Source organism: Simochromis diagramma, unplaced genomic scaffold (assembly GCF_900408965.1).
Source record: "Simochromis diagramma unplaced genomic scaffold, fSimDia1.1 OVJJ01000026.1, whole genome shotgun sequence".
Lineage (NCBI taxonomy): Eukaryota > Metazoa > Chordata > Actinopteri > Cichliformes > Cichlidae > Simochromis > Simochromis diagramma.
The window spans coordinates 4280819-4307724 of NW_024386985.1; the positions used below are offsets into that span (position 1 = coordinate 4280819).

Consider the following 26906-nt stretch of genomic DNA (forward strand, 5'->3'; position numbering starts at 1 on the left):
ATCTGTCAGTGGGAGGCTGGGAGTTCATGGTAAAGGCACTTAATGCACAACTAGCCTTGGTTACCATGGAGCCATACCCCCAAAACTCATTGCGACTGAGGCATGCCATTCTTCTTTCCGCTGCTGAAATGCGCCGCTCATTCTGACTCAGCCTATTGTGAAGCGCACAAGTGGCTCTCTGAAAAGAAGGGGATGGAGAAAGAAAGGGTGGGGTCAGGGTTCAAACGAAAGGCTCCCATTGGGACTCCCTTTCTGTTATCAAATTTGTTGAGACACAAAAAGAGCTACAGTCTCATTCCCGAGAACATCTTGAGAGAGAGATAGGGGGGTTATAGGACAGCATTCCTCATGTCAGAGCGCCAGTTTTTCCACACAGCGGCAGACGAACTCCCTGTCTTCACGTACAGCTCCCTGCTCCTGCACTGATCATCTCCTCTTTGTCTTCTAGCAGCAAAACTTTTCTTTTTAGGAGTGCCCGTCCAGTAAGTCCTCTTTATTATTTGTTCCTTTATAACTTAAACTAAATACCTGCCTCTGCCGTTGATTTACTAAATAAACCTTTCTGCAAATTTCTCACTTTGCTCATGCAAACCCAAACCCAATCTTTTACTGATTGCACTGTTTCAACAAATTTCTATACTTGCTTACTATGAAGTGGGCTCATTTAATCCTGTTTCACATTAGACAATGGAAGATTTCACACATTACAGCTGCTGCAGCTTTTCCATAAGCACTGTGTGTAAAGGACCAATACCAGGATGCTCAGTCTCCTCTTCACTGCACAGATCTGCTTATCCAGATCGCCGCGATGAAGGCGTATTTCAGCTTTGTCTCTCTCCAGGATTATCTGCATTTATGGAAGCTTTTCCATTCAGCTGCTCCGTTTCTGGTTTGTTATCCCTGCTGGGACTGCAGTTCTCTTTCTTCAGGGGGACTGAAAGCTCTGACTCTGAGCCCTGGCTGAGAAATGCCCTGGCATGTGGGTCCCACAACACCCACTGAAAAGAGCCACGCTGCTTCTTAAAGGGCCAAAAGTCAGGGAGTGAAATTTAGCCCAGTCAGGTTTTTTTTGTGTGTGTGAGTCATTGTGGTTATTCTGCATTGTTTAATCACATAAGCTATTTTTGAAAAATATCTTTGAGCTAAAAATAACTGTATGAGCACTAAAACATAAAGAGAACACAGAAACAATCAGGAAATGTTATTGATAGTCTTTGGATGTGGATCTTTTCAATATACAAGTCTAGAAAGTTCTTATTTTGAAGTAATAGGAAACAAACATATATCTTTAAATGTATATCTTATTCTTTGCTATCCTGTGCATAATACGCAGAAATCATTTTATTAGATACACCATGATGGTACCAGGTAGGTCTACCCTTTGCCTCCAGAAGTGCCTTCATTTTTCATGGCATAGATTCAACAAGGTGCTGGAAACTCCTCAAAGATTTTAGTTCATATTGACATGACAACGTCAAACAGTTGCTGTAGATTTGTCAGTTGCATCTATGATCTCCCATTCCATCACATCCCAAAGTTGTACTGTTGGACTGAGATCACTGTCATGTTCAAGAAACCAGTTTGAGATGATGTGAGCTTTGTGACATTGTGTTATCCCATCAGAAGATGGCACACTGTGGTCATAAAGGTATGGCATGGTCAGCAACAATACAAGGAAATATTCCCCACAATGTTACAGCACCAGCAGCAGCCTGAACCGTTGATACGTGGAAGACCAAGCAAAGTTTTCCAATTTTCTAATGTCTGATTCTAGTGAGTCTGTATGAACTGTATGTTGATGTCGACCTCTGACATCAACATGCTCCTCACTGGATATTTTCCGTGTTTCGGACCATCCTCTGTAAACCCTTTGTGAAGGAAAATCCCAGTAGATCACCAGTTGAGATACTCAGTCTATCCCATCAGGCTCCAACAACCAATCAAAGTCACTTAAATGACCTTTCTTCCTCCATTCTGATGCTGAGTTTGAACTTCAACAGGCTGTCTTCACCACGTCTACATGTCTAAATGCACTGAGCTCCTGCCATGTGATTTGCTGATTTGATAACTGCATTGATGAGCAGTTGAACAGGTGTACCAAACAGAGTCTGTTTCACTTTCCAAATCTTCCTTTCATGTATTTAGCTTCTAATGTGAACTCTCTCACAAACAGGCTTGTTGAATTTAAGGAGGGTTTTTTTTGCATTTGGGAACCTTCCATCAGCTACAGAAACATCTTTTGTGTGGGTTGACAGTTCAGCCCCAGCTAAACACGGTAGAAATGTTGGTTTTGGATCCAACAGAAATACCAAAGTGAAGGAAGCCTTGCCTTAAATTAATTAAAGTCAGACTTTGCTGTTCACGCCCCGGTGATGTTTCTGTGTAGAGAGTGAGCTAAAGCAACAGGGAAAAGAGAGCAAAAAATACAAAGAGTGAACAGTTGGAGCTTAGCGGGGTTGGATGGAGCAGTGGGTGGGTTTTCTAAGGAAGAAGTGATTGTAAGATCTAAAGAATATGCAGTCTACTGGGACTGTCTTTGCTGTCTTGTGTGTGTGTGTGTGTGTGTGTATAAACTTAAAAAAAAAATCAAAAGTACTCAAATTCAGGTCAGAAATCTGACCACCCCTGCAGCCTGCAGTGCAAAATTAGACCCCTCATAACTGTCCTGAATATATGCACTTCTGCTTATACTACAGAAATGGTTTAAAGGTAATGATAATTATAATATTTTCTGTCTCCACAGTCACCAAAATGGAGTCTGCTACAATGCATCTGCCATCCAATCAGTCATCAGAGAGCTGTGTAGTGTTGGAGACCACGATCGAGAACCAGCTGTTTGGATGGTTCTACCTCGTGGTTTTTGTTCTGGCGCTGAGCGGTAACAGTTTGGCTCTCTGGATTTTCTCTCACCAGCGTGGCGTTTCTTCTCCAGCTAACGTCTTCCTGATTCATCTGGCTGTGGCAGACTTATCGTACGTCATCATCCTCCCGCTCAGGGCCACCTACCACTTTACAGGAGGCCACTGGCCCCTGGGCGAGGTGCCCTGCCGGGTGGTGGGTTTTTTGTTTTATGTCAACATGTATGCCAGCCTGTACTTCCTGGCCTGTGTAGCAGGGGATCGATACTTGGCTGTGGTTCACGCTGTGAGGTCACTGAAGATTCGTCGCGCTCGCTATGCTCAGATCATCAGCTTCTCTCTTTGGGTCCTAGTTACTGTCTCCATGGCACCGCTGCTTGTCACCCATCAGACTGCACAGGTGGACAACATGACGGTGTGTTTGCAGCTATACAGGGAGAAGGCCTCACGCAACGCTCTGATCTCGCTGGCCGTCGCCTTCATGCCGCCTTTCCTCGCCACTCTTTCCTGTTACCTCCTCATCATTCACAGCCTGCATCGCGGCTCCAGGTTGGAGCCGGCGCTCAAGCTAAGGGCCCTGCGCACCATTGGCCTGGTTATGCTCATCTACGTGGTCTGTTTTCTGCCTTATCATATGAGTAGGGCCACCTTCATCCTGGGCTACAGCCACCCAGATGTCTCATGCCAGACACGCAGAGGCCTGAGCCTGGCCAACCGCCTCACCTCCTCCCTCACCTGCCTGAATGGTGCTATGGACCCGCTGGTCTACCTGTTTGGGGCGGAGAAATTCCGCGGCACACTGCGGCGATTGTTTTGTAAAGATAATGGCGGGATGTCAGGGGCCACCAGCGGAGAGTTAAAGGGAACACATGAGAGCTCTGTGAGTGCCAAATCTGAGTTCTGAGGAAAAGCAGCTAGACTCAGACACCTGTGCAAACTTTTCCATCACAAGCAGCTTCAGGTTGATGATACTTTGATTGATGCTGTTTCCAAAGGCTGTTTGAGAACCAATTCTAGTGTCATCCCCACACCATTCCCACCAAATCCTTAGAGAATTAAACTGACATCACTTTGACACTCAAAGAATCCTGAATTCAGCAGCAAAGACGGTGGTAGAAGTTTAACTTCCAGGAGAGGAACAAAGATCTTTAAAACCTAAATTTGGGGCAAAGTCAGCAAACTTTTTAAAATCAGTTATAACTTCTGATTCTGCACACACTGTTTATCTTGGTGACCACTGGAATTAAAGTTGATGAAGATAATGCTTCAAAATAACTCCCACACACACAAGACTCGAGTAAATCTCATTCTTCTTTAACAATTTAACGCAATGGAGAATGTTTAAAAGCAAAATTACTGCAATTAGAAGTAAATATGACATTTGATGAGTTTTCAAAATGTACTGTTGGCTTGCTTTCAGCTCAGCAGATCCCCTGTTTTTTACTGTAGTAGATCTGGTTTCATAAGACAGACAATTTGTACTGGTTAGTGACGCCTTTGATGTTCTGTTTAAGCTTCTTGTCGTTTCCATTAAAAGTTTTTTGGGTCCATGTTAGAAACCAACTCTCAAACCAGTCAGAACTGTGCCCAATACCTGCTAATGTGGGACTCTCTGTACAAAAGCTAAGCTATTTGAATTTGTTTGGCTATAATTTTTGACAACTGACGGTTTTAATAATAATCTTTAGAAAAGGTTTGTTGCAACATAACAACTCACTTGTTCTGGAGATGAAGCAAAAAACTAATGATGCAAAGTTTTTAATTGCTTCTGCTGTCATATATAATACTTAATGGGGGTTAAACTTGAGTACTAATTGTTCCGCCTACTGCTTGTTGGAAATCCAAAACAGCAATTCATTATATACATAGTAAACTTTCAGTGTATATTTTCTATTGTTTTTTTATACTGTAAGCCAAATGTGATGAATATGCATCAGTCACAGTTGATAATATTGTTGTTTTTTTTCATCTAAGGTGACATAGGTTGTCCTTGCTTTGTGGATAATCAAATGTGCGTGCACATACTTTAACACTGTAAGCGAAATGTGATGCGATCCATGTGAGAATTTTAAAAACTCGTGTGATCATGTGTCGTCTCCTAAAGTACAAACATCCAGTTAAATTTTCATTTGTTTGAATTTTTAGTTTCAGGCCAAATATCTGGAAAATGTTTATGCTAATTAGCATTGCTAGCATGCTAATGCACCAAACCAGGAAGTTAAACAGGGTAAGCATTACAGGTAAGGTAAGCATTATACCTTTCAAATATTAGCACTGTATGTTAGCATGCTGGTGGACATACCCACTAAGGCACTCACCAGCTTCTAGACTCCACATTTTGAAGACTCACCATTAGCACTGTGGCTGCTGTTGTGTGAGGTGAAGTTGAAGTGCTAAGTTGGTTTGCTGCATCCATAAATTGTATGGGTGAAATCCACAAGCACAGAAAAGTGCTTATTGGTGTTAATTAAGTAACAGACTAAAAAAAAGCAAGAACAACAAGAAAGAACACAGTCCAGAAGTTCAGATGAGTGACTCCTCTCACCAGTATTATGCTACAGTCAAGTTAATGAACAAAGTCATTGGCATAGTGCTGTTGCCTTTGAAATGGTTGCAGTCAGTTGCCATTTTCAAGGCAATTTTAGTGCATTAAGATGACATCAGTTTGCTAACAGTTTGCAAGTGAATGGGGTCGAGTCAGCAATCTGTTTGTTGTAAAATGGCACGTGTGTTTGACTGCACAAACAGAAATTCACATTACCTACTTGCATTCAGAATTCAGAAAACCCACCACAAACAGTGATGTAGTTTCTACAGGATGGTGATTTAACTGTAACATGCAACCGCAATTTATATAAGAATAGAACCAAAGTAGAAGCAGTTCAGTTGAGTCTTGTATTGTAAAAAAAAAAAAAAGATGTGTCACAGAGAAATTGTCTCAGAAAAACAAACTGCGATTGCCTTGCAATCCAAAGTTGTTGATGCAGATACTTTCAATCAGTTGCTGCTGGGTCAGTCATGAGCTGCTGATTATTCCAACCTACTTTTACTCTGGAATGACTGACCTAAGAAAATCACCTCTGATTCCAAAAACCAGAAGTAGAAGTTATAAGAAAGTCCCCCCTGACTTATTATTAAGAAGGAATAGCATGGAGTAGTATGCTGTAAGTATGTTCACTTAAAGTTACTGTAAAGTAACATTTTAAGGCAGATCTTTATGGGGGAATGACACTTTTAGAGCCTCATGTGGTCACTAGCGGAACTGCAAACTTTGAAACTTTGCTTGCTTCATATTCCAGCTGTGTGTTAGCATGCCAGTATTAATATTTAGCTCAAGGCAACGCTGTTCTTCACAGAGATACTATTAAGGCTGTAGCCCTTTGGATTAAGTCCAGATTTACTCTACAATGGAGTGACAATTTTATTGAGCGTGGACTGTGTAAATGTGCCCATTATTATACTGCTGTTGGATATTTCCCTGTTATCACATTTTCATAGATGCAAAAATTCCTGTATTGTGTTTCTCCAGCTCAGCTAGGAATGACGTGGACACAGTCACAGCTTTTTATAAATTCCTGACATGAGTCACTGTATATGTTAAATGTGCTCGACAAATCTCCACTGTGAAAATATTTTTGGGTTTTCAGTTTCTTAACTCTCCTATAATGCTACGCATTTCTGTTGCACTGTTACTTGACAAACTAATAACTATTGTTCTATCTACAGTTTGATAAAATGTAATATGTTAAAAATATGCTCTGACTTTAACGTGCGAATGATTGTGTAATTCACTGCGGCAAAAATGCACCATTTGTGTGACATGTCCAGTCCCTCTCTTTCTTTCTTTTTTGCCTGTCATATAAAAACTGCATAAACTCAACATGTCTGCTGCTGTCTCCCGAAAGCAAAAGTATGATTTCACGTCCTTCGCGTCTGTGGCGTTGACGTGTTCGCCGTGAAAGTGGTAAAACTATTTCAAGTGCGGGGACAGAAGGCAGCAGTGACTTGTCACCATGTAGTTCTCTTTTCATATCATGTGACATGTTGTGGTTTGTGAGCAGCTCATTTTCCTCCCCTTATTTCTGCAAGACTTCCTGTCCATCACATGAACATGGCAACTACTTTAACTTGTATTTCCTGAATGTATATATTGTAGAAAACCCCCGAGCTCCCTTTGGTTCATCTGTGGTTTAAAGAATAGCAGTATGCAGGCTGAATATGATGCACCTTGGTTTATTTTTTATCAAAGAACAAAATGATCATGTTTGAAAAACAAACCAAGGTCCTTATCTTCTTTTTTCTTTTTTTACTGTGTGGGTTTTAAAGTAAATATATCCAGTAAATTCCCTTCCTGTAACTAGTAAAAATCATCATGGTCATGTTTTCTTTCTTACTTCTTCTTTTCACTTCTTGTAGCTAAATTTTTACGTATAACCTCATTATTTTCTGAAAGTTCACATGAACAAGTAAACCAAAGAGGTTAGGTATGCTGGTTAATCATTCGTGTAAGGTGATAAAGATTTCTACTGTGCAAACAAAAGTGTGTATTTCCATTTTACAGCTGTGCGGCTATGTTAAAGAAGAGGCCGAGTGAAGGCACTAGGGCCCTCCTTTCTTTAACTTGACAAATGAGGAAGTTCAGGGCTGAGCTAGTAGCAGCTTCCTTTTACAATTTGCGGAGGCAGTGGATGAACAAGTGAAAGAAAGAACTAAAAAGTATGCACCATGAGAAGATGAAAATAGCCAGAAAGAAAAATTGAGTCTACTTTGTTTTGCTGGGATCATTTTTTTGAGATCACATGCAAAGCTCTTGAGATCGAGCTCTTGGGTGAAAAACAGGATGCCAAGTTATCAACCTTGGTACCATGGCAATATAACTCGATCCAAAGCTGAGGATCTACTTTCCAAAGCAGCAAGAGATGGAAGCTTCCTCATCCGGGACAGTGAATCCATACAGGGAGCCTATGCCCTCTGTGTTTTGTAAGTTATTGTTTCTTTTTATTATGGCTTGCGGTTGATTCTAAAATGCCTGCATATACTTCATGTTTCTACTTCATTAAACCTTCGTGACGTGCAGTACCAGCTGTGAATCGTATCGAATCGACACGATCTGGTTGTCAAACTGTATATTTTGTTCAAGAAACACAATTCCAAACATTTGTGCACTGTTATTAACTTTATTAGTTAAAGTTCCTAAAACTGTCTCACCATATCACATTACATTTTTTTTTCTTTTTTTGCACATACACACTGCAACACAAGACTAGTTCCCTTTTATTTGCATACAGTGCAGCCACAAAGCACCACCCTTTCCCCTCTGCACATCATCTTCCATTGGGTAACCTTCATTTAAAAATGATTCCAACTGCTCACTCAACACATTGAATCCGCTTGTTTCTTCACCTTACATTCATTCCATGTTCCAACCACAGACATTTGCATTTATTTGATCCACAGATATCAGAACTGTGTGTACACATACAGAATCCTGCCAAATGAAGACAAGAAGCTCTCTGTCCAGGTGGGTTCACAGTTTCCATCGTTCTGGTCCAAACCCAGATGAGTTATTATAGTTACTGTGAAGATGAAATGATATTTTCAAAAGTATTAGTCACACATTGCTAGTGCAATGCTCAGTTGTAACCTAATTAAAGATGTAAGCCCACACATGTATTTACTGTCCACCACTTTGACCCAGACTGAAGTATCCTAACAACAGGCGAGATGAATGCGTAAATGACTTTCAAGATCACTAGAATCTGAAGCCGCATGTATTTTTGGTGTATGAGCACGCACGTGTGACGTTTCCAGTTATCAGATTGATTAGAATAAAATTTAATAAACACAATAATGCATCATTATAGTTGAATTTCAATCTGATGATCGAATACCCCCAGTATTAATAAGTATTAATAGCTTCAGCTTGGAGGTATGAGCATTAACTAAAAGAATAAAGATGACATGCTAAACATCAGCAGGTAGTCTCTGTTGAATGTTAGCATGCAGGCATACAGATTTCAGCACAAAACTGTCTGTTAGCTCAGTAACTCAGAGCTGCTTACAAGGCTGCAGTTTAAAACATATTCTCTTATTATACACTAAATATCATTGCCTCATAAAGCTACACTGATAGTAATTTAAAAGCCTTAAAATGTAAAATTTACAGATTTAGGATTACAGACTGGGAGCACAACAACATCACCCTAAAAAAGCCATAAATACCTCTGTTATTTACTATGATTTTTAAATCTATAGAAAAGAGACTTTATGGTTCAGCAAATGACAAATGCCTGCTTCTCATTTGTATTTAATCTGCCATTGGCGAACTACCTTACAATGAGCCAGTACAGAAACTGAAGCAGGAACTAAGAGTTTTGCAGTAAATTAGTTGGCAATGATAAAAGCAAGACTCAATCTGATCAGAAGCAGATCAGCAGATGCTTTATTATCTTGGTATTTGTTCAGTGTCAGCTTTGCAGTGTAAGTCTGAAGAGATTAGAAAACTAACAGGCCCCACAGAGAGGATATAAACGCCTTGGGCTTGACAGAAAGATTGAACAGAGTATCATCCGTATGTTTTTTTTAAATACTGTAATTATTAAAAAAAAAGGTGAAAATGCTAGAGAGCTTCTAAATGACTGATTTATGCACTGACATAACAGCTATGTATAATTGCTATGCAAACCCGTGGCCTTAGATAGAAATTCTGTAACAGCAAAATGTGCTGAGTCCTGAAATAAGTTTACTGGTATGAAGTAGCAACGTGTCAGGTTTCTAGGAAACGATAAGTCAGCACTGTTACCTTCTAACGTGCCAGGTAAAATGCGACCATTTCGTGCTTTTAAAAACTTGTTAGATGAGGTGATAATGTACACCTGTGCAGTTTAGTTTAAGGAAAGTGCTTTAAAATAATGTAACTGCCCAATGACTGCAAGTTTCACAATTGAGTTTTACGAGCCGCACAAGAGACTAAATGCAATGTAGCTATATAGAGAAACCAAACCTATTTAAGGGACTATAGTTTTTAAAACCTATTTCTGTTAATGGTTTAAGTATACAATTTAATTCTTATGACAGAGCAGGGATATGTTTACTTCCTTAAAATAGCTGATGATTTATGGGTAATAATATGTTCTTTTAAATGAAATAAATTGCAAAATTACAAAGGAATGTCTTAGAATGCAACTGGAAAATACCGCAGACAGTAGACAGGTCTGACATCATATGGGAAGTAACACTTACAGGTTATGTCACCTGCTTTGGTAACAACAACAAAATTCATCCTTTTGTTTACAAAGAGTGATTAAAAAAAAATGTTTGCTGTTATCTGCTCTGCAGGCATCTGAAGGAGTGCCTATTAGGTTCTTCACAATGCTACCTGAGCTGGTGGAGGCGTATTATAGCCCCAACATGGGTTTAGTCACCCACCTGCAGTACTCTGTCCAGAGGGAGGAGGAGGTAGAAGAGGAGCCAGGTCAAAAACTTCACTTTGTCTGTATATTGGTTTTGATATGGAAGAGAAAGTATTGTTTGTCCTAAACACACTTTATGTCTATTCTGCAGAACAAAACAGTCATCCTCCACAGCTCCCACCCAGAAACATCCCACTTGATGTAAAGGACGGTGACTCCAAGACTTCAGAACAAGCCTCCAAATCCTTATCAGACATATACCTGGCGAAACTGCAGCATATGGACTTGTCCATGTATGGTCACAATTACAGACAGTTGCAATGTCTCTTGTACCTACAGCACTATAAAAGTAGAATTTAGGCATTCGGCACCAAACTTTCCAAAACAATTACTAATATGAATTTTCCTGAAGCTAACTGAGACTAGAAGTGTTTTAATTTACATTTCTCTTATGTCTCCAGCTTACCAGAAGAGCATGAAATGGCCATCCAAGAATACTTCAGGACTTCAGTCTGCTTAGATGCTGAACAAGTTCAAAACGGTAACCCTAACCTGCCTGGCCTCAAGAAGCTTATAATGGCAGTCTGCAAGAACCTAAACAGGTATGGTGTCCATTTAATGGAATGCGTAATATTACATACACTTGAATGGATTGGGTTGATTGAACCACGCGCTGATCTTTTTTGCGAGGCAGTGAAATTTCCCGCGTCATGCCAACTCTGGAGGTGTTTCACAGAACGCTGGACCAACAGCTCTCTCCAGGGATTGGACCAAAACAAGTTGGTGGCACCCATGATCCTTTGCAGTATTATCAGCGCTTAAAAAGCTGCTCTCTTCATGTATTTCCTCCTTATTTTCAGAATTTCTGTGATTCGGGTCCTGTGTCCTGTAGACTTGAGCAACTAACAAAACTGCTCTACTCGATAGAAGATAAGGTAAAGTACTGTAATATGTTTTAACAACAGCTTTTTATATGATAATAGAAAATGTTATAAGATATTACAAAGGACGACTCTGCTTCCTTTTTTCAGGTTAAAGGTTCTGTTTTTGAGTATGTTGGATTTGATGCGGGCCCACGGAAATCTCTCATACCAATCGTTACGTTTGAGGTGCTTTCTTTAGTACTTATGTCTACATAACATTTGTCATAAGTGTGTATGGTTTATTTGATCGATTTCTTCTTTCACTGGTAGGTCAAACAAGAATCTCTCGGTATTTCCACAAAGATGCTCCTGAAAGTGGACATTGAAAGTGGGAAGCTCTACTTTAAGAAGTCAAAAGATGGGCCCGAAGACAAATACTTTGTGCACAATAAAAGTAAGGACTTGAGGAGTTAATTTCTATCTCAAACAATTGATTGTCACAAAATGCAAACATCAAGATATGATTAATTTAATCTGATTAATCCCAAAATCACTTTGGTGATTTCTTTTTTTTAATTTTGTTGGAAGGATTTTAATAAAATTTGGTGATCCCTAGTCTCTATTGACGTTACAATAGAAAAACAAAGGTGTTAAACTCAGCGTTCTGTGTTGGCGGAGTATTTTACAGTATCTTGCTATATTTTCTAGACTCGACTAAATGGCTACAGTGCCTATAGTGTCCACCAGAGCTTTTGTATTTAACCCTGTGCTCTGTCCTGCTGTTTTGCAAAGAAAAGAAGCAATGTTTTTCACTTGGTCTTTATTTTGGAGTAATTAGCTACCAGAATGAAACATTTGTTATTAGAATCAAACATTCTGACATATTTCAAGAACACGCTAATCGTTAGAAGATTGCTCTTACACATGTGAGACCACAGAGAAGGTACATTAGCCTGGTTCATTGGAGGAAGCAGTTACAGTTATTGTTTTCTAAATTACTAATTATATATAAGAACATCTTTGAGTTTGTAAAGTTCAGAAAAATGTATTCAGGTGGTACATTTGACTCGGGTCAGTATCTTAAGAAATTAGGAACTTTAAGTAGGGCCACAAAAGCTATTTTTCCATGCTAATAGACAGATAAAGTGGGACTTGTAGTCATAAGAGTTTTAATCAGTCAGTAAGCCTTAAAAATCATTATATAGAAAACGTCATACATGGACCACTGGTGCGTGCTACTACAGACAGTATAAAAGATGAATGTAGCCACCCTAATGTTACGTATTTGTTTGGACTCTTTGTTTTTAATCCTCAAGTTGAGCTTTTTGGCCAGAAGTGGCCAGTTTTGGAGAAGAGAATGACTCTGTTGCAAGTTTGTTCATTTTGCTGTATTCATATACATAAACTGAAGCGATGTAGCAAAGATTTTTATTAGTGCTAAGAGATCCAGTTAAGTGACTACAGTTAGTAAAGGTGAAGCCTGACAGATAGTGAACGCACAATCAAAGAAGCAGATAGATGAGTTTGAAAAAATCAATTCACTGGAGTTGTTGTGAAGGGGGGACAGACTGGCGATCTGCCCAGGGTGACCTCACCTCTCGCCCTACGATAGCTGGGATAAGATTCAAGTCCTCCCACAACCCTGATAAGGATAAGTAAAAGAGAACAGATGGGAGGTATTTTTGTTTATTGGAAGTGGAAAATTTTTTTTATTACTGCTGTGAAACTTGATGTTTTAACAACAGTGTCTATGAAGAGTCCCTTGATTTTTGAGACAGCCTCATTAAAAGAGCTGCAGACTTTGTGCTTGATTCTTCAGCCTGGAAGTTGCACCTTCTCTGCAGCAAGTGCAAAATAGCATGTGTGAAAACAAATGTCAAGAACTACTTTCAACCATCAAAAGCACTTAACTTAATAAGAATACTGCTCTTATCCATCAGTCCTGCAGTTGGTGAAATCCCAGAAAATGCACGCCAAGCTGGTCATTGTGGTGGAGACGGAGAAAGAAAAAGTTCTGCGGAAAGAGTTTGTGTTTGATGACACAAAGGTAAGCGTCTTTTTAAAGGCGATGCTCCCTATTCTGACCTCAGTCATGTGCACTTCATTAAATGTGATGTGTTTTGTTGTCTTGTGAATCCAGAAAAGAGAGGGCTTCTGTCAGCTGCTTCAGCAAATGAAAAACAAACACTCAGAAAAGCCTGAACCAGACATGATCACAGTGTTTGTTGGCACCTGGAACATGGGTAACAGTGATGTCATACAGAATTCAGTGCTTCAGTTAACTTAACTGTATATAATATAAAAACGGATCTGCAAACCTACAGGAAATGCCGGCCCTCCCCCGAACATCAACTCCTGGTTTCAGTGTAAGGGCCAAGGGAAGACACAAGATGACACAGCAGATCATATTCCACATGATTTTTATGTCATTGGGACTCAGGAGGATCCTTTGGGTGAGCGAGAATGGGCAGATACAGTGAAAGGTGTCCTGAGGAACATCACAAACATTAGCTTTAAACAAGTGAGTAACTGTGGCAAAGTTTTGAATTTGTAGCTGAATGCAAACACAAAGCACTAATGAATCAAATATTCTAAACATCTCCAAACATCCAGGTGGCAATTCATACACTGTGGAATATTCGTATCGTGGTCCTGGCCAAGCCTGAGCATGAAAACAGGATCTCTCATGTTTTTTCAGACAGCGTGAAGACAGGGATCGCCAACACCTTGGGTAAGCAGTTCCACTTCTCCTTGAGGCCTGTAATGATTGCTCATAAAAGTTCACAGAAAAATGACCCATCAGTGTTTACTGGTTTCAATTGCAGGAAACAAGGGAGCAGTGGGAGTGTCCTTCATGTTCAATGGGACATCTTTTGGCTTTGTCAACAGTCATCTGACCTCTGGAAGTGAGAAGAAGCTCAGGTGAGGAGAAGGTTACACTTTTCAAAGTATCTTTAAAAAGTTTGAATTGATTGGTAACATCATATAAACATATACAACATACATATACACAGGGTTTCTGGGCTCAAAATTAACCTTTGAGGGTAACTATGCAAATAACCATGATTGGTTTGCCTTTAGTTAAGGCAATACCCCGGACATTTTATCAACAAAAAATGTATCTAGGCTTAAACAAATTAAACTCAACTCTTTGCGGCTTTCCTTTGATAGAAGTCGCAAATCTCTTTGAAATGTGCTAGCATTTTTATAGCCTCTTCAGAGAAAACCCGATGCAGACATCAACAAAGGTGTCATTTCAATGATGGATGAGGAGGTAAAAATCCTAATTGTCTAGTGACATGTGCAAAATACCCCCCTGTTCAATTATTCACTACTTCCTAACAGAAACTTAGCAGTTCAGTAAATGGAAAGCAGGAAATGTAAATGTGCTTAACAATCAGCACAATTTGGTTTTAGCCTGCTGCTGACATTGACAAAATGTAGCCAGAAACACTTTTTTTAATCGTCTTTGCAAAAACAGTTAACATTATCTGTTAAATATTAGCTTAGCAGTTAAATTGTGCTAGCTGCTAAATATTGTAGGACCTTTACCTTAACCTATAAAAAGAACCTTGAGGTTTGAGTGCTTGTATGGTCAACTTAACAAGCATTCTGCATGACAAAATGAGCTGCAGCTTGGTAGGTCTACTCAATCTAGTACATTTTCATGTTGTGCACTGTGTGCAGTATGTATTTATTTGGACAGACCACAGTTATTCTAATCAAACACAACAATTTGCACGATTATCAGAAATTAACGTTGCAACATTTGATTGCAACACTTGATTACTGCCCTAGCTACTGCATTTTTGGAAACATTTGTTATTTTTCTTGCCTCAGACGAACAATTTGGGCTCTTGTCCAGATCTGGATCCAGAACTGCTAAAATATTGCTAACCTTCCAAAAATGAACTAGGGGAGGATGGGAGTAAAAATGAAAAGTCCATCCAGGTCATCTACTAATTGGTAGGCTGGTGGTTCAATCCCTGCCTGAACCAGTCTGTATACCAAATATCCCTGGGAAAGATACGAACCCTGAGAATGTGTTTGAATGTGTGTGTGAATGTTGGAGAGTAAGTAGAAAAACCATGGGGGAAAAAAAGCCCTTGAATATGGGTGAATGAGGCAAGTTGTACAAAGCGCTATGAGTGCTCAGATAGAGCCCGAGGTGTCCATTTACCATTTGTTATGAAAGGATTTAAAATACACAACAAAATAAAGATGTCAGCAAATCAAAAGCGCTGAAAACAAATGTTTCAACTAAAAATACTCCTACCAATAGGAAACGGCAAATACTCACTAGTAGTTCTAAGCACTCAGCTAAAGCAAAGCACCAATAAATAATCGTCTGCAGGGCGATTCAGTGAGAGTTGTGAAACACACATGTGCAAAACGTTTAAAGGCAACCACTAAATAATGCTCATCGCCTAATGGCTTATAAGTCACTAACCAAGTGCACGGCTTCAAAATCAGTACCGTGCCCTTCATCACTCTGGGTTTTTTGCAGCCAAGATGGCGTTGGTGAAAACGCTCATCTCAAGGTTTCAAAATGGAACTTTACAAACCAGCGAGTGACATCACAGTACCCATGTCCATCCTTCATATTATCTGTGTATTTGACTAGCTGTTACCCTGGATGAACATCCTTTCTGACTAATTTAAAAAATAAAACAGATGTTTTATTCAATATTAGCTGAAACTAGAGACTGAGCCTGTGAAGCCTTCAGGCGTGTGTTCACTGAGGTTACAGTGGGAGTCGTGGGCGGCTGTCTTAAACACAATCACAAGTCTTTTTTTGCAACCGCAGAAGTCGTCCCCTGCTGGTTTTTAGAAAAACATCCACGTTTAAGACAATTCTATGTTAGCTTCACTTTTCAACCCAGCAAGCTACATCCATCTTTATACTTTATACTTTTAAAAAAATTATTTATTTTCCATCTTTTTTACTGTCATCATCATCCCCTTATACTAGTCACACGGCCACGATGGCAACCATCTTTGTCATTTTTCATGTCGGATTTTTAAAAATTATTCACGTTTTTTATTTATTTATTTACCTATATTTAACCTGGACAACATAAATGATGAATATGTATCCTCCTCTTTCTGAAGCCTTGCTTTAAAAGTCAACGTTTTGCTAAATGGCAGTAGAAACAGAAAACTTTATTGCTTCCTCCACTGATTCCTCACATTTTTGATGTTACTCCAATATTTTTTGCTGTATTTGCAGACGGAATCAAAACTATGCCAGCATCCTGAGATTTCTGAATCTAGGAGACAAGAAGCTTAATCCGTTTGACATCACACATCGCTTCACGCACCTCTTCTGGCTTGGAGATCTGAACTACCGCGTTGAAATGCCATCTTCTGTAAGTCATAAACCTTGTTTTATATCTACTTTACATACAGATTCATGGACTTTGCTTTGTTGTGTTTTTTCTCTCAGAAGCATGGTTGTGTTTTTTGTTTTTTTTTTAAACCCTGCTGGTTGTCAGGTGTCTGAGCTCTCAGCTGCTAACACTTCCAGTCACTACTTTCCCCTGTTCCCTTCACAGGAAGCTGAAAACATTGTGTCAAAGATCAAACAGCAGCAGTACCAGGAACTGCTCACCAAAGACCAGCTCAGCATGGAGAGGAAAGAGAGCAAGGTCTTCTTGCATTTTGGTGAGCTTTGATGAATACTGATCAGTACATGTAGGCATACGGCAGAAAGAAGTGTCTTCACTGTTGTTGCCATGCTTGGGATTTTCTGCAAAACACTGTCCTTTTTCTTATAATTGTGTTTGCATACATACGGGTTTTATTCTATTTTGATTGTAGCTGAAGAAGAAATCACATTCGCGCCCACGTATCGATTTGAAAGAGACACACGAGAGAGGTACGCCTACACAAAGGCCAAAGCGACAGGGGTAAGCTCACGTTTTATCACATCTCTGTTCCCCTACTATGCATCACGGTCACTTCACTGAGACTTTTAATTTTATCTGCTTCATTGCTGTAATTTTTTTAATTTAATCCTAAATTATTTTATTCACTTCATCATGTTCGAATGTTATTAGTTTCTTATTATGCATAAAATTTAATTTTATTTGTTTTAACGTGCTCTTAATTTTAACTACATACTTTTAGTGTACTTACAGCCTATTTCATTTTAATGAGGTTTCATCTTTTGAATTTAATTTTAATTTAAGTTACCTATCGTTGAATATTCTTGGTTTGGATTTTTGTTGGCTTATTATTCTTTCATCGACAGTTTAGGAAAAGTCAAAAATCACATTTGCTGATAGCAAACGGTTGAACATGCAGCACGATCTCTTGAACCGATCCACGTTAGCAGGGCTATTTGCTCATGTTTCTTCCACAAATGACTGCCCATCAGTGGCGGCTCCTGAAAAAAATCTCAGGGGGGGCAATTTTTATGATATCGACTAAAATGACCCATTTAATGAGTACATCAAACAACACAATTTTAATTTGTTGCTAGGTGATTAACTCATACAGTGATACCTCATGCCCACTAGATGGCAACACACAACAGAAAGCTTTCCTCTAGCTACATAAGTTACAGGTAGAAAGCGAAAGAAATTAGCATCCAGTAGCCTTTAAGCAAAAATGAATGTGTCCACTTACTCATTACTTAGGCTACATCAATCCAATGTTGTGTGGTGTAATCAAGCAACAATATAAAGCCGGCTGCATCATATAAATCAATATGCACAGCCTGTCAGCCACGACTTGCGCTGGAACCAACTCCGACAAAAAGTCCTGTTGTATGCTTTTGACTTCTCCTTCGTTGCCTGGGTTAGTTGAATTTCGGGCTTGTCAGGTCCCAACTCTTTAACTTGCAGTTTTTCTGCCATTGTCCTTCTGGCAAAAGGGTAGGTTAGAAGCGATCTAACCGAATTTGGGGGAGGCTGTGCCTCAACCGTTAACAATACCGCTGCCATCGTCTCTCTCTGACCTTATAGCTCACTTAGGCTACTGACTGAGGTAAAATTCTAGAACAGCAAATCTTCGCGCGTTTTCTGCAGGGGCGCAATTTTAAGCGCCCCCAAACCATTTAATTCAGCGACGCTGATAGGTCAAATATTTATTATTTTCCCCTGGCAACCATTTAATGATAGGCTATTTCGCTGCATATCAAGGGCGCTTTGATGAGCGCCCCAGAAGAAGAAAAACACCGTTTGTTGGTTGAACTTTAATGAGTCAGCTGGTGAAAATGTTAAAATACGCCTGGCTGTATATGGGCACACACATAGTAAAACTATCATTGATGAATTTTTAAAAAATATATATTTTTACTCCTCCACATTTGGGGGGGCGGAGCCCGAGCGCCCCCTATGGGCCAGCCGCCACTGCTGCCCATCATGCTTCTTATATGTTGGGCTATTTATGTAGAGTTATATTTGAATTGTTTTACAGTCTTCAATTTGAAAATTCAAGTATTTTATATTGATATTAAAATTAAGATGATTTTAACTCTACAGACAAAATACAATTTGCCATCCTGGTGTGATCGCGTCCTACGAAAGTCATATCCTCTGGTTCATGTTGTCTGCCAAGCATACGGTGAGTAATCTTCTGTTAAACCTTTTTTTCTGCGGCTATATTATACATACAGGGATGTATATATATACCAGGGGTGCAACAACACATGTATCGATATTGAACCGTTCGATACAGTGCTTTCGGTTCGGTAGGCATATGTATGAACAATACAAAAAAATTTATTTATTTTATCAACTTTTCTTCTGACGATGCTGTCTGTGTTGAGCGCTCAGTGAATCTGCGTTCGACTACTCCACCTAAGCTGCACTGTCGAGTGCAGATCCACTGAGCGCAGCGCAAGCTAGCAAGACAGAAGCTAAGCTCATTGCAACATGGCAACTGCCTCAACGCTAGCCGAAATTGAACCTCCCCCACCCTCATTCAGATCTGGCCTTTGGAACTATCTTGGTTTTCATGTGAAGCATGACCCTGATGGTAAGCGTGTCATGGACAAAAGTAAAACAGTATGTCGGATGTGCCACGCAATGCTCAATTGGTGGGAACTAGTGTGTCAGCGCAGTCAGCTTGTTAAAGTGTTGGCCGTCCAGTCCCACGCACGGGGCGATCAGCGGTAACTCGTTAACGGAGATTTGCCGCGTTATGCCGTTAATGTCATTTTAACGACATTAACGCTGACAGCACTAGTGGGAACACAATGAATATGACTGCACATTTACGCCGACATCATCCTAGTGCAAAGACAAGTGGAAGCAGACAAAAACAACAAGCACGCATGCTACAAACTTTACCCGAGTCATTTAGATAGCCGTTAGCACATGATTCTCCTTATGGGGACCTGATATGTTTAATATGCTGCTGAGAATATAGCCCAGAAGAAACGTATAGTATAGCTTTTATTTTGGAAAGAGCCATTTCTCTGTAATAAACTCTCTTTTCCAAAGATGAGTGATTGTTTCTGTCTTTTGAGTTAAAATATATATTTATATTTATATGACATATTAAAAAGGCATGAACATTTTTTTGTATCAAAAAAATATCGAACCGTGACACAAAGTATCGAACTGAACCATGAATTTTGTGTATCGTTGCACCCCTAATATATATATATATATGTGTGTGTGTGTGTGTGTGTGGAAAAAGAGAGTTTAGCTCACTTAATTAATTCCAAATAACTGTCTTTAACTGGACCAAGCAGCCAATATGAACTTATTGGTGTCTACATAAAATAAATAATGAGCCATTTTATCGTATTAATCTTTCAACTGCTGCTGCTGACTGCAGTCTTCATTGAGCTGTAGCAAAACCATGAACATTTCCTAAAGTTAGACCTTTTATAATATATAGAGAATAATCGTTCACTAATTTTATATATAGATCAATAATGTATAAAAATGTACAGTACTAGACTAAAGTTTGACACACCCGCTCATTCGAGAGTTTGCTACTATCAAGTGTATGAAATGAAATGTAAACAAAATCTGCATATCTGAAATCTGATGGCAAAATAGGCCGTTTGACTTTGACTGCAGTTTATACGCTCGTCACTTCTTCAGCCAACTTCATGAGCTCATCACCAGGACCACACACACACACACACTGACCTTTTGTTAGCTGTTTTTGTTTCACTCTAAGCTCAAACCAGCACAGAACATTTGATGCAGCACTCCTCCTTACAGAATGTGGACTCTGTGTCCAACTGAAAAACAAATGATGATCCCACCATCAAACTACACCCTTTCCTCCATATTATGAGGTAGAACAATGCAGATTAACATCTATTTACTTCCTCTGCATCTCTCGGAACCTCTGATTTTTGACTGATCAGAGTCAGATTTCCACTGTTCTAATGTTCATTCTCTGTGGCCCTCGCACTCTTCCTCTTTTGTTTTCACGTTTTGTTTCACACTTAGAAAATAAGAAAAAAACCCTTGAACGCAAAAGTGTCCAAAGATTGAAGTGAAACTGCAGCTGAGACGTCCTTTCAGGCTAAATATGTGTAAAATATGCACAGAAGTGTTTATAAGTGTTTGTGTGAACTTGCAGGGTGCACTAATAACATCATGACAAGTGACCACTCCCCGGTGTTCGCCTCATTTGAAGTTGGAGTTGCCTCGCAGTACGTTTCCAAACAAGGTATGACCCCCCCACCCAACCTACGCCACAGATGAGTCCGCTCAATAGCCGCAGTCTGATGCCGCTTTTATTTTTCAGATCCCAGCAGTGCGCCTCCTGGTGGAATTCAGATCATGAACTGTGTGGCCATCTTGTCGACAAAATCGAAGACCAAGTTCTTCATCGAATTCCATTCCAGTTTCTTGGAGAGTAGGTTTCCTCTTTCTGATTGACCGCATCTCACTAGATCAGAATCAGAATACTTTATTGATCCCTGGGGGAAATTATTCTGCTTTAAAGGAACAGTTCGCCTCAAAATCACATAAAAATCATGCTTCCTCTGGACTGTAAGTGCTGTCTATGAGTCACAGTCAGAATGCAATGGACACTGATGGCACTCAAAGGGAAACAAATTGAAAAAGCAAACACTAAACACTCAAATCTGTAAAAATACAAAGAATCCTGCCACCAGGTGACAAATACACTTTCCTGAAACCACAACTTTATTACTCAAAAATCCCCCACAAGCCTGGCTGTGAGAAAATTCTCCTGGGAGTTGTTTTCTCTTTGGTGAGCTACACCCACTCGTAGTACCACTGTGCAGAAATCGGTGTGCACCTACCCGTGCCGAGAAGCCGCTGCTCACAGTGCGACAGGATGTAAACATTAATACTGCCGTGTCAGCTAGCTGCACACTTCTTCTGGTCGATGTGTGTAGACACTAGAGAGAAAATACTTCCTACATTAAACTGCTTACTCTATTTAAAGTAGACCAATTCCTCTCCTTTCCAGTTCCATGCTCTTATTTTGGGACTCTACTAGAGGAGCTTTGCATTGTTCACAATGCAAAATAATCTTTTAATTTTTTAAAATTTTATTTATTAATTTATATTTTATTCATGCTTGAAATGAACTGTTTTAACCTTGAAGTCCACCCTCGCTGTGCCTGAGAGTATATGTTATCTGCTCTTACTGACGTCATGCACAGCCAAGATCTTTGCAGTAGACTTCTCAAAACAAAGGGAAAAAGGTTACACCAAAAACTATCAATATGAATAAACAGCACTGCAGGCCAGAGCATGCATGTATGTATGCATGAATATTGGGTGAAGTGTCTCATCAAACGGGCTACAATGACTAAAAGCAAGCATTTCCAACAGAAACTGTAAAGACTACAGAGGGAGAGAACAGCGAGCACTCCGATGGGTCTATAAAAGTTTGGTTTGGCAACCAAGTAGAGGTAAACCACAGACACAGCTCACAGCACACACTACTTAGTTATGGCATCAGTCAGTCGTTATTCATAGTCATTGTTTCTGTCTTTTAAAGCTGACCCCTATCATCTCTGACCCTGAGTACCTTCTGGACCAGCACATCCTGATATGCGTGAAGTCGACGGACAGCGACGAGTCGTACGGTAATGAGCTCGCATTACAGCTTGTAATTTGGATACGGTGGGCTCAGCAGCGCTTACAGTTTGCTGGTGTGTTATCCCTAAAGGAGAGGGCTGTGTCGCGCTGCGAGCCGCTGAGATCAGCTACACCGAGTTTCAGATCACACTGACTCACCACGGGGAGAAGACGGGAACACTGACAGGTGGCATCCAGCTACGCACCTCTGAGGGCAAGCCCACCGAGAAGCTATACGGTGAGGCTGAGCTTCGACACAGGACATATTTGTTCGATTTTTTTCTTCTTCGGTTCTTGAAGCTTTGTTCTCATTTTGGTTCTTTTTTCAGATTTCATCAAAATTGAAAGGGATGACCCCATTGCCTCAAAAGGCAAATCTGGAGACCTCAATAAGTAAGATTTGGGGGGTTTTTGTGAACCTGTTATGCATTCCCTCATGTTCTGTCATGGCTCGTTACTAGGGCTGGGTATTGTCACTGATTTCTAGAATCGATTCAATTCCGATTCACAAGGTCCCGAATCGATTCGATCCACGATTCGATTTAATTCGATTCGATTCGATTTGAATCTGGGAAATTTTGACAGTCAGAAATATTATAATTCAGATCAGTACATTTACATATTTTTGTATCTATTAAAAGGAAGCTGACACACGCAAGACTTTATCAAAGGTGTGAGCATCACAGCAGAGGCCTTTGTGTCAAAGTAGCTGAAGATAAAACACAGAAAAACATGAAGGTGATTTTCCTGGCCTGGGATTTTATAAAAATATTCTGCAGTACATCAAAAACGAAAGAAAACCATTAATCAACACATGAACATTACCTCTGAAGTTACAGCGGTTTTATTAGAGACACGGCTAAGCGTTTTGCATTTTGCTTAATTTTAAAAAGTTTAAATTTGTTCAATATTGAACGGCAGAAATTAGGTTTACTTTTCGGAAGTAAGTAAAAGGGAAAAAAAAACGTCGGCCGACAGCGCTGTAAACAACAGTAGACTTGTGCGTAACAAGCAAGCGAATAATGCAGAAAAGAGAGAGAGAGAGAGAGAGAGCTGTGCATGAAGTGTGATTTTTATCCTGAAAAGTCAGCAAAAGTCAGAGGGAATTCATGACGATGTTTATGTGAAGCGTAGTTTGGATCTTCTTTTGCTGCTGGTTCGGTCAATATTGTTTGGAGAGAGATAAAACTAACAGCCATATGATCAGCGCAAAAAGGGCGTAAACACACAGCGCGGACCTGCGGATCAGAATCAGCGAGCTGTCGGCTTTCAGCCCCGACCGTCAGCTGAGAAAGGCGACATCTCACTGATTCTGATCCACGGGTCAGCGCTGTGTGTTTATGTCTTTGTGCAGAAGCCGTGTACCTGCTCTCATTTACTGTCTTAGCTGTTTGGTGGTTGTTGAAATTTTGTGATCTTTCACCTGAGATTCTGGCATTTCGGGCAAAATAAATTAATATTAAAAAAATCGATTCAGGATTTTAATGAATCGATTTTACGTTATCCAAGCCAGAATCGATTTTAATCGATAAATCGATTATAAAAACCCACCCCTACTCGTTACGTATAAAATCAACCACATCCGAAAAACATTCTCACCCTCAAAATCAGTTGTTTTATTTCAGGAAAATAACTTATTGAATGAAGTCATGCAGAAATGTATCTTTTTGCTGTGAAGATTTTTCCAGCATTTTTAACCCATCATAACTTCATAAGAGCAGGAGATGTGCTATGGCTGAAAAACATATTTAACCTCTGCAAACAAATGAGTTTTACACACACTGGCAAAAAGTTTTATTCAGCACAGATTTTTTTTTTCTGTACCTGACTTGGAGCATCACCAGTTTGATGTCTTTCTTTGACAAAGCTTTGAGAAAGCTTCAAAAAGTGTAATATGGTTAATTTCTCTAATCACCCTGTGGGATAGGTCTAATATGGTCAACATTTTTGTGTAGCTTATGATCGCCCTCTGTGATTAAAGTCATTCAAAGAGTTTGAAAAACCTCTTCAGAACCTGAAAATGTTTGATCAGTGTCCATCTGTAAAGACTATCATATGGAACATGTGCACACCGGAGTTTAAATTGAATTTACAGTCATAAACCACACTTATAAGTGTTAAAATATGACTGTGGGAGAAAGTTTTGTGACACAGATGAGCCTGTTGCACGGAAGTTGATCCATTTTTAATACTTTTGAATCTTTGCGATATACGGGACATCATATATTGCTGTTTTCTCACAATCATCTGATGGGTGGCTGTAGGATGACTTTGAAAATCAAGAAGAGGAAGTAAGTGAAGACAGGGCTAGGGATTAAATGGTGGAAGAATGATGCGTAGAGTTCAGGCTGGAGTTGAGACAGGCTCTGGGTGGTAGGGAAGAGTTACAAATGACTGGAAAAGTAGAGTAATGAAGAAGTAGTGAGGGAAACTTCTAGGAAGGTGTTGGACGTATCCTTTGGTCCTGATGACATAGCTGTGGAGGTGTGAAGATGGAGGGCAGGGGACTTTCTCACCAGATTGTTTCACATCATCCTGCAAAGTGAGAGAATGACCGAGGAAGGGAGAAGAGGTTAACCAGCACCAATTTTCAAGAACAAGGGTGACGTGCAGATCTCTAACTACAGGTGGATAAAGATGATGTGCCATACCATGAAGATAAGGGAGAAAGTTGTTGAAGCTAGTTAAGAAAAGAGGCGATGATCAGTTAACAACAGCAGCTTCATGCTGAGAAAGAGCTCTACGGATGGGATGTTTGTTTTAAGATGTTGATGGAGAAGTGTGGATGGGAAGGTCAGAGCGAGCTGCACTGTGCCTTTGCGGATCAGAGAATATGATAGGCTGATGATAGGGTGCCAAGACAGGAACTGTGGTACTGATGGGCTCATGGTGGGGGTGGGATTACATCAGAGATCAGCTCTGAGCTCCTTCTTGTTTGCAGTGCTGATGGAGAGGCTGACAGATGAGGTCAGGCGGTCGTTGTATACGTGATATTTGCAGATAAGACTGTGATCTTTAGTGAGAGCTGGGAGCAGGTGGAAGAGATGCTGGAGAGACGGAGTGTGCTCTGGGGAGAAGGTGAATCAAAGTTAAGAGAAGCAAAACAATCCACTGTCATGCTGGTGGCATAAATCGCAGCTATGAGACTGCGATTCAAGTTTTTCTGTTGCCTGATTAATTTTGATTGCTGGTTTGGACCATCAAAACTACTCAGTGTGATTTTTCTTTTCTTTTCTTCTTCTTTTTTCTGGTTAACAGGTCTTGTAGCAACCAACCACATGATATTTCTAACCCCAATTACATGGGAGTGTCATTCAGAGGTGGGAATGTGATAGATAAAGGCTGGAGTTACAGCATGCCACCGCGAAATGTTCCCTGTGGTGGCCAAGCCGGAAAAGAGCCAAAGAAGGGTTACGATGTGAGCACACGCAGCCCCACGGGAAAGCCTGCTTCTGTGTAAGTGTTAGCCTCTTTCTGGTTTGAAGACACTTCAGTTTCATTTCTAAAAATACCTCTAAACCTTTATCTGATCTGATTCTATAGAAAATGAAACCGATGTCATTAACTTATGATTTCTCTGACAGGGGTGAGAACGGAAAGACGTCAGAGATGTTTGACAACCCGTTGTATGGTTCAGTGACCAAATCACATGGTCGGTCTAAAGACCAAGACCAACAACAGAAGGACCTTCTCATACCCCCAGATGTGCTATTTGGATCCTCCAAAACAGCAGACGGAGATACCGATCGCCCTCCGGTGCCCACCCCACGCAACCGCTCCTTCACCTGCTCTGAGAACAAACCTCAGCCTCCAACACCAGTCAGCCTGCATCCCCCATCACAAAAGAAACCAGTGGTGCCCTCACGCTCAGAAGGCGGGATGGGCCTAAGCCGCCCTCCTTTGCCTGCTAAGTCCCGACCGGGTGTGCCAGAGCCCCAGATCCCCAAACCAAGAGACTACAGAGACACCTCAGAGCTTACCAGCAAACACAGACCACCAGGAAGACCTGGTGAGTCTCGCAAAGACAGCAAGGAACCTACTCAGGTTTCCAGACAGCTATAATACATTAAATGACATCTCTTTGTCTTTTTTTGTGCATCCAGACGTTTCCAAGACGGGTCGCCCTGTGAAGTGAGACTGAGAGGTACAGCTTCCTGGCTGCATTTCTGGAAATATTTTTAAAAACCCTTGTCTCTCATTTTAGAGGACAATCACATAGCTTAGCTTTGCACCTGTCCAAAGGTCTAAAAAATTCATCTGCCTGTCATCCTCATAAACTCACTTTGTAAGTTAGACTGAGCCGGGCTAGCATTTCCCCTTTATTTCCAGTCTTTATGCTAAGCTAAGCTAACTAGCTTGTAGTTAGCTTAGTTATCTACTTATCTGAGTGCTAGTGAGACATTAAATGGGTGTACCAGTGTCTAACTCAGCATTCAAATGTATGTAAACTCATTTTTTAGTTTCTTGGATTTCTGCAAAGCTCGCATTGGAACGTAAGTTTGAACCTGAAACCTGCTTCTAAATTAACTGTTACATTTCATTTGGAGTTTTTACACTATACAGTAGCTGATGAATGTTTACCGCACAGTATTATCTTGCACAGACATGTTTGCCTTTAATATGTGCAAATGATGCTCCAAAGAATTCCAATATTAAAGCTTGAATTACATGTTGTGTGTGTGTTTTATGTCACGTCACAAATGACTGCTTTTAAAACTTGGAGTGTGGGCCGCTACAATCTGC

General features: G+C 40.2%; 2 protein-coding genes across 2 annotated transcripts; both read left to right on the top strand.

Moving 5' to 3' along the window:
* Window positions 1-7688, top strand: gpr17 (G protein-coupled receptor 17). Its single transcript, XM_040040076.1, has 2 exons — window positions 1-482; window positions 2744-7688. The coding sequence occupies exon 2, from the start codon at window positions 2752-2754 to the stop codon at window positions 3760-3762; it is 1011 nt and encodes a 336-aa protein (XP_039896010.1). The 5' UTR covers window positions 1-482; window positions 2744-2751; the 3' UTR covers window positions 3763-7688.
* Window positions 7540-26832, top strand: inpp5d (inositol polyphosphate-5-phosphatase D). The gene is made up of 27 exons (XM_040040072.1): window positions 7540-7838; window positions 8316-8379; window positions 10197-10332; window positions 10422-10563; window positions 10732-10872; window positions 10965-11049; window positions 11131-11205; window positions 11302-11379; window positions 11464-11587; window positions 13074-13180; window positions 13274-13376; window positions 13458-13654; window positions 13747-13864; window positions 13959-14055; window positions 16364-16502; window positions 16689-16797; window positions 16954-17042; window positions 18621-18702; window positions 20686-20775; window positions 20854-20964; window positions 21915-21994; window positions 22084-22171; window positions 22255-22401; window positions 22493-22556; window positions 25422-25619; window positions 25748-26172; window positions 26267-26832. The coding sequence occupies exons 1-27, from the start codon at window positions 7699-7701 to the stop codon at window positions 26296-26298; spliced, it is 3261 nt and encodes a 1086-aa protein (XP_039896006.1). The 5' UTR covers window positions 7540-7698; the 3' UTR covers window positions 26299-26832.
* The last annotated feature ends 74 nt before the right edge of the window (window positions 26833-26906 follow it).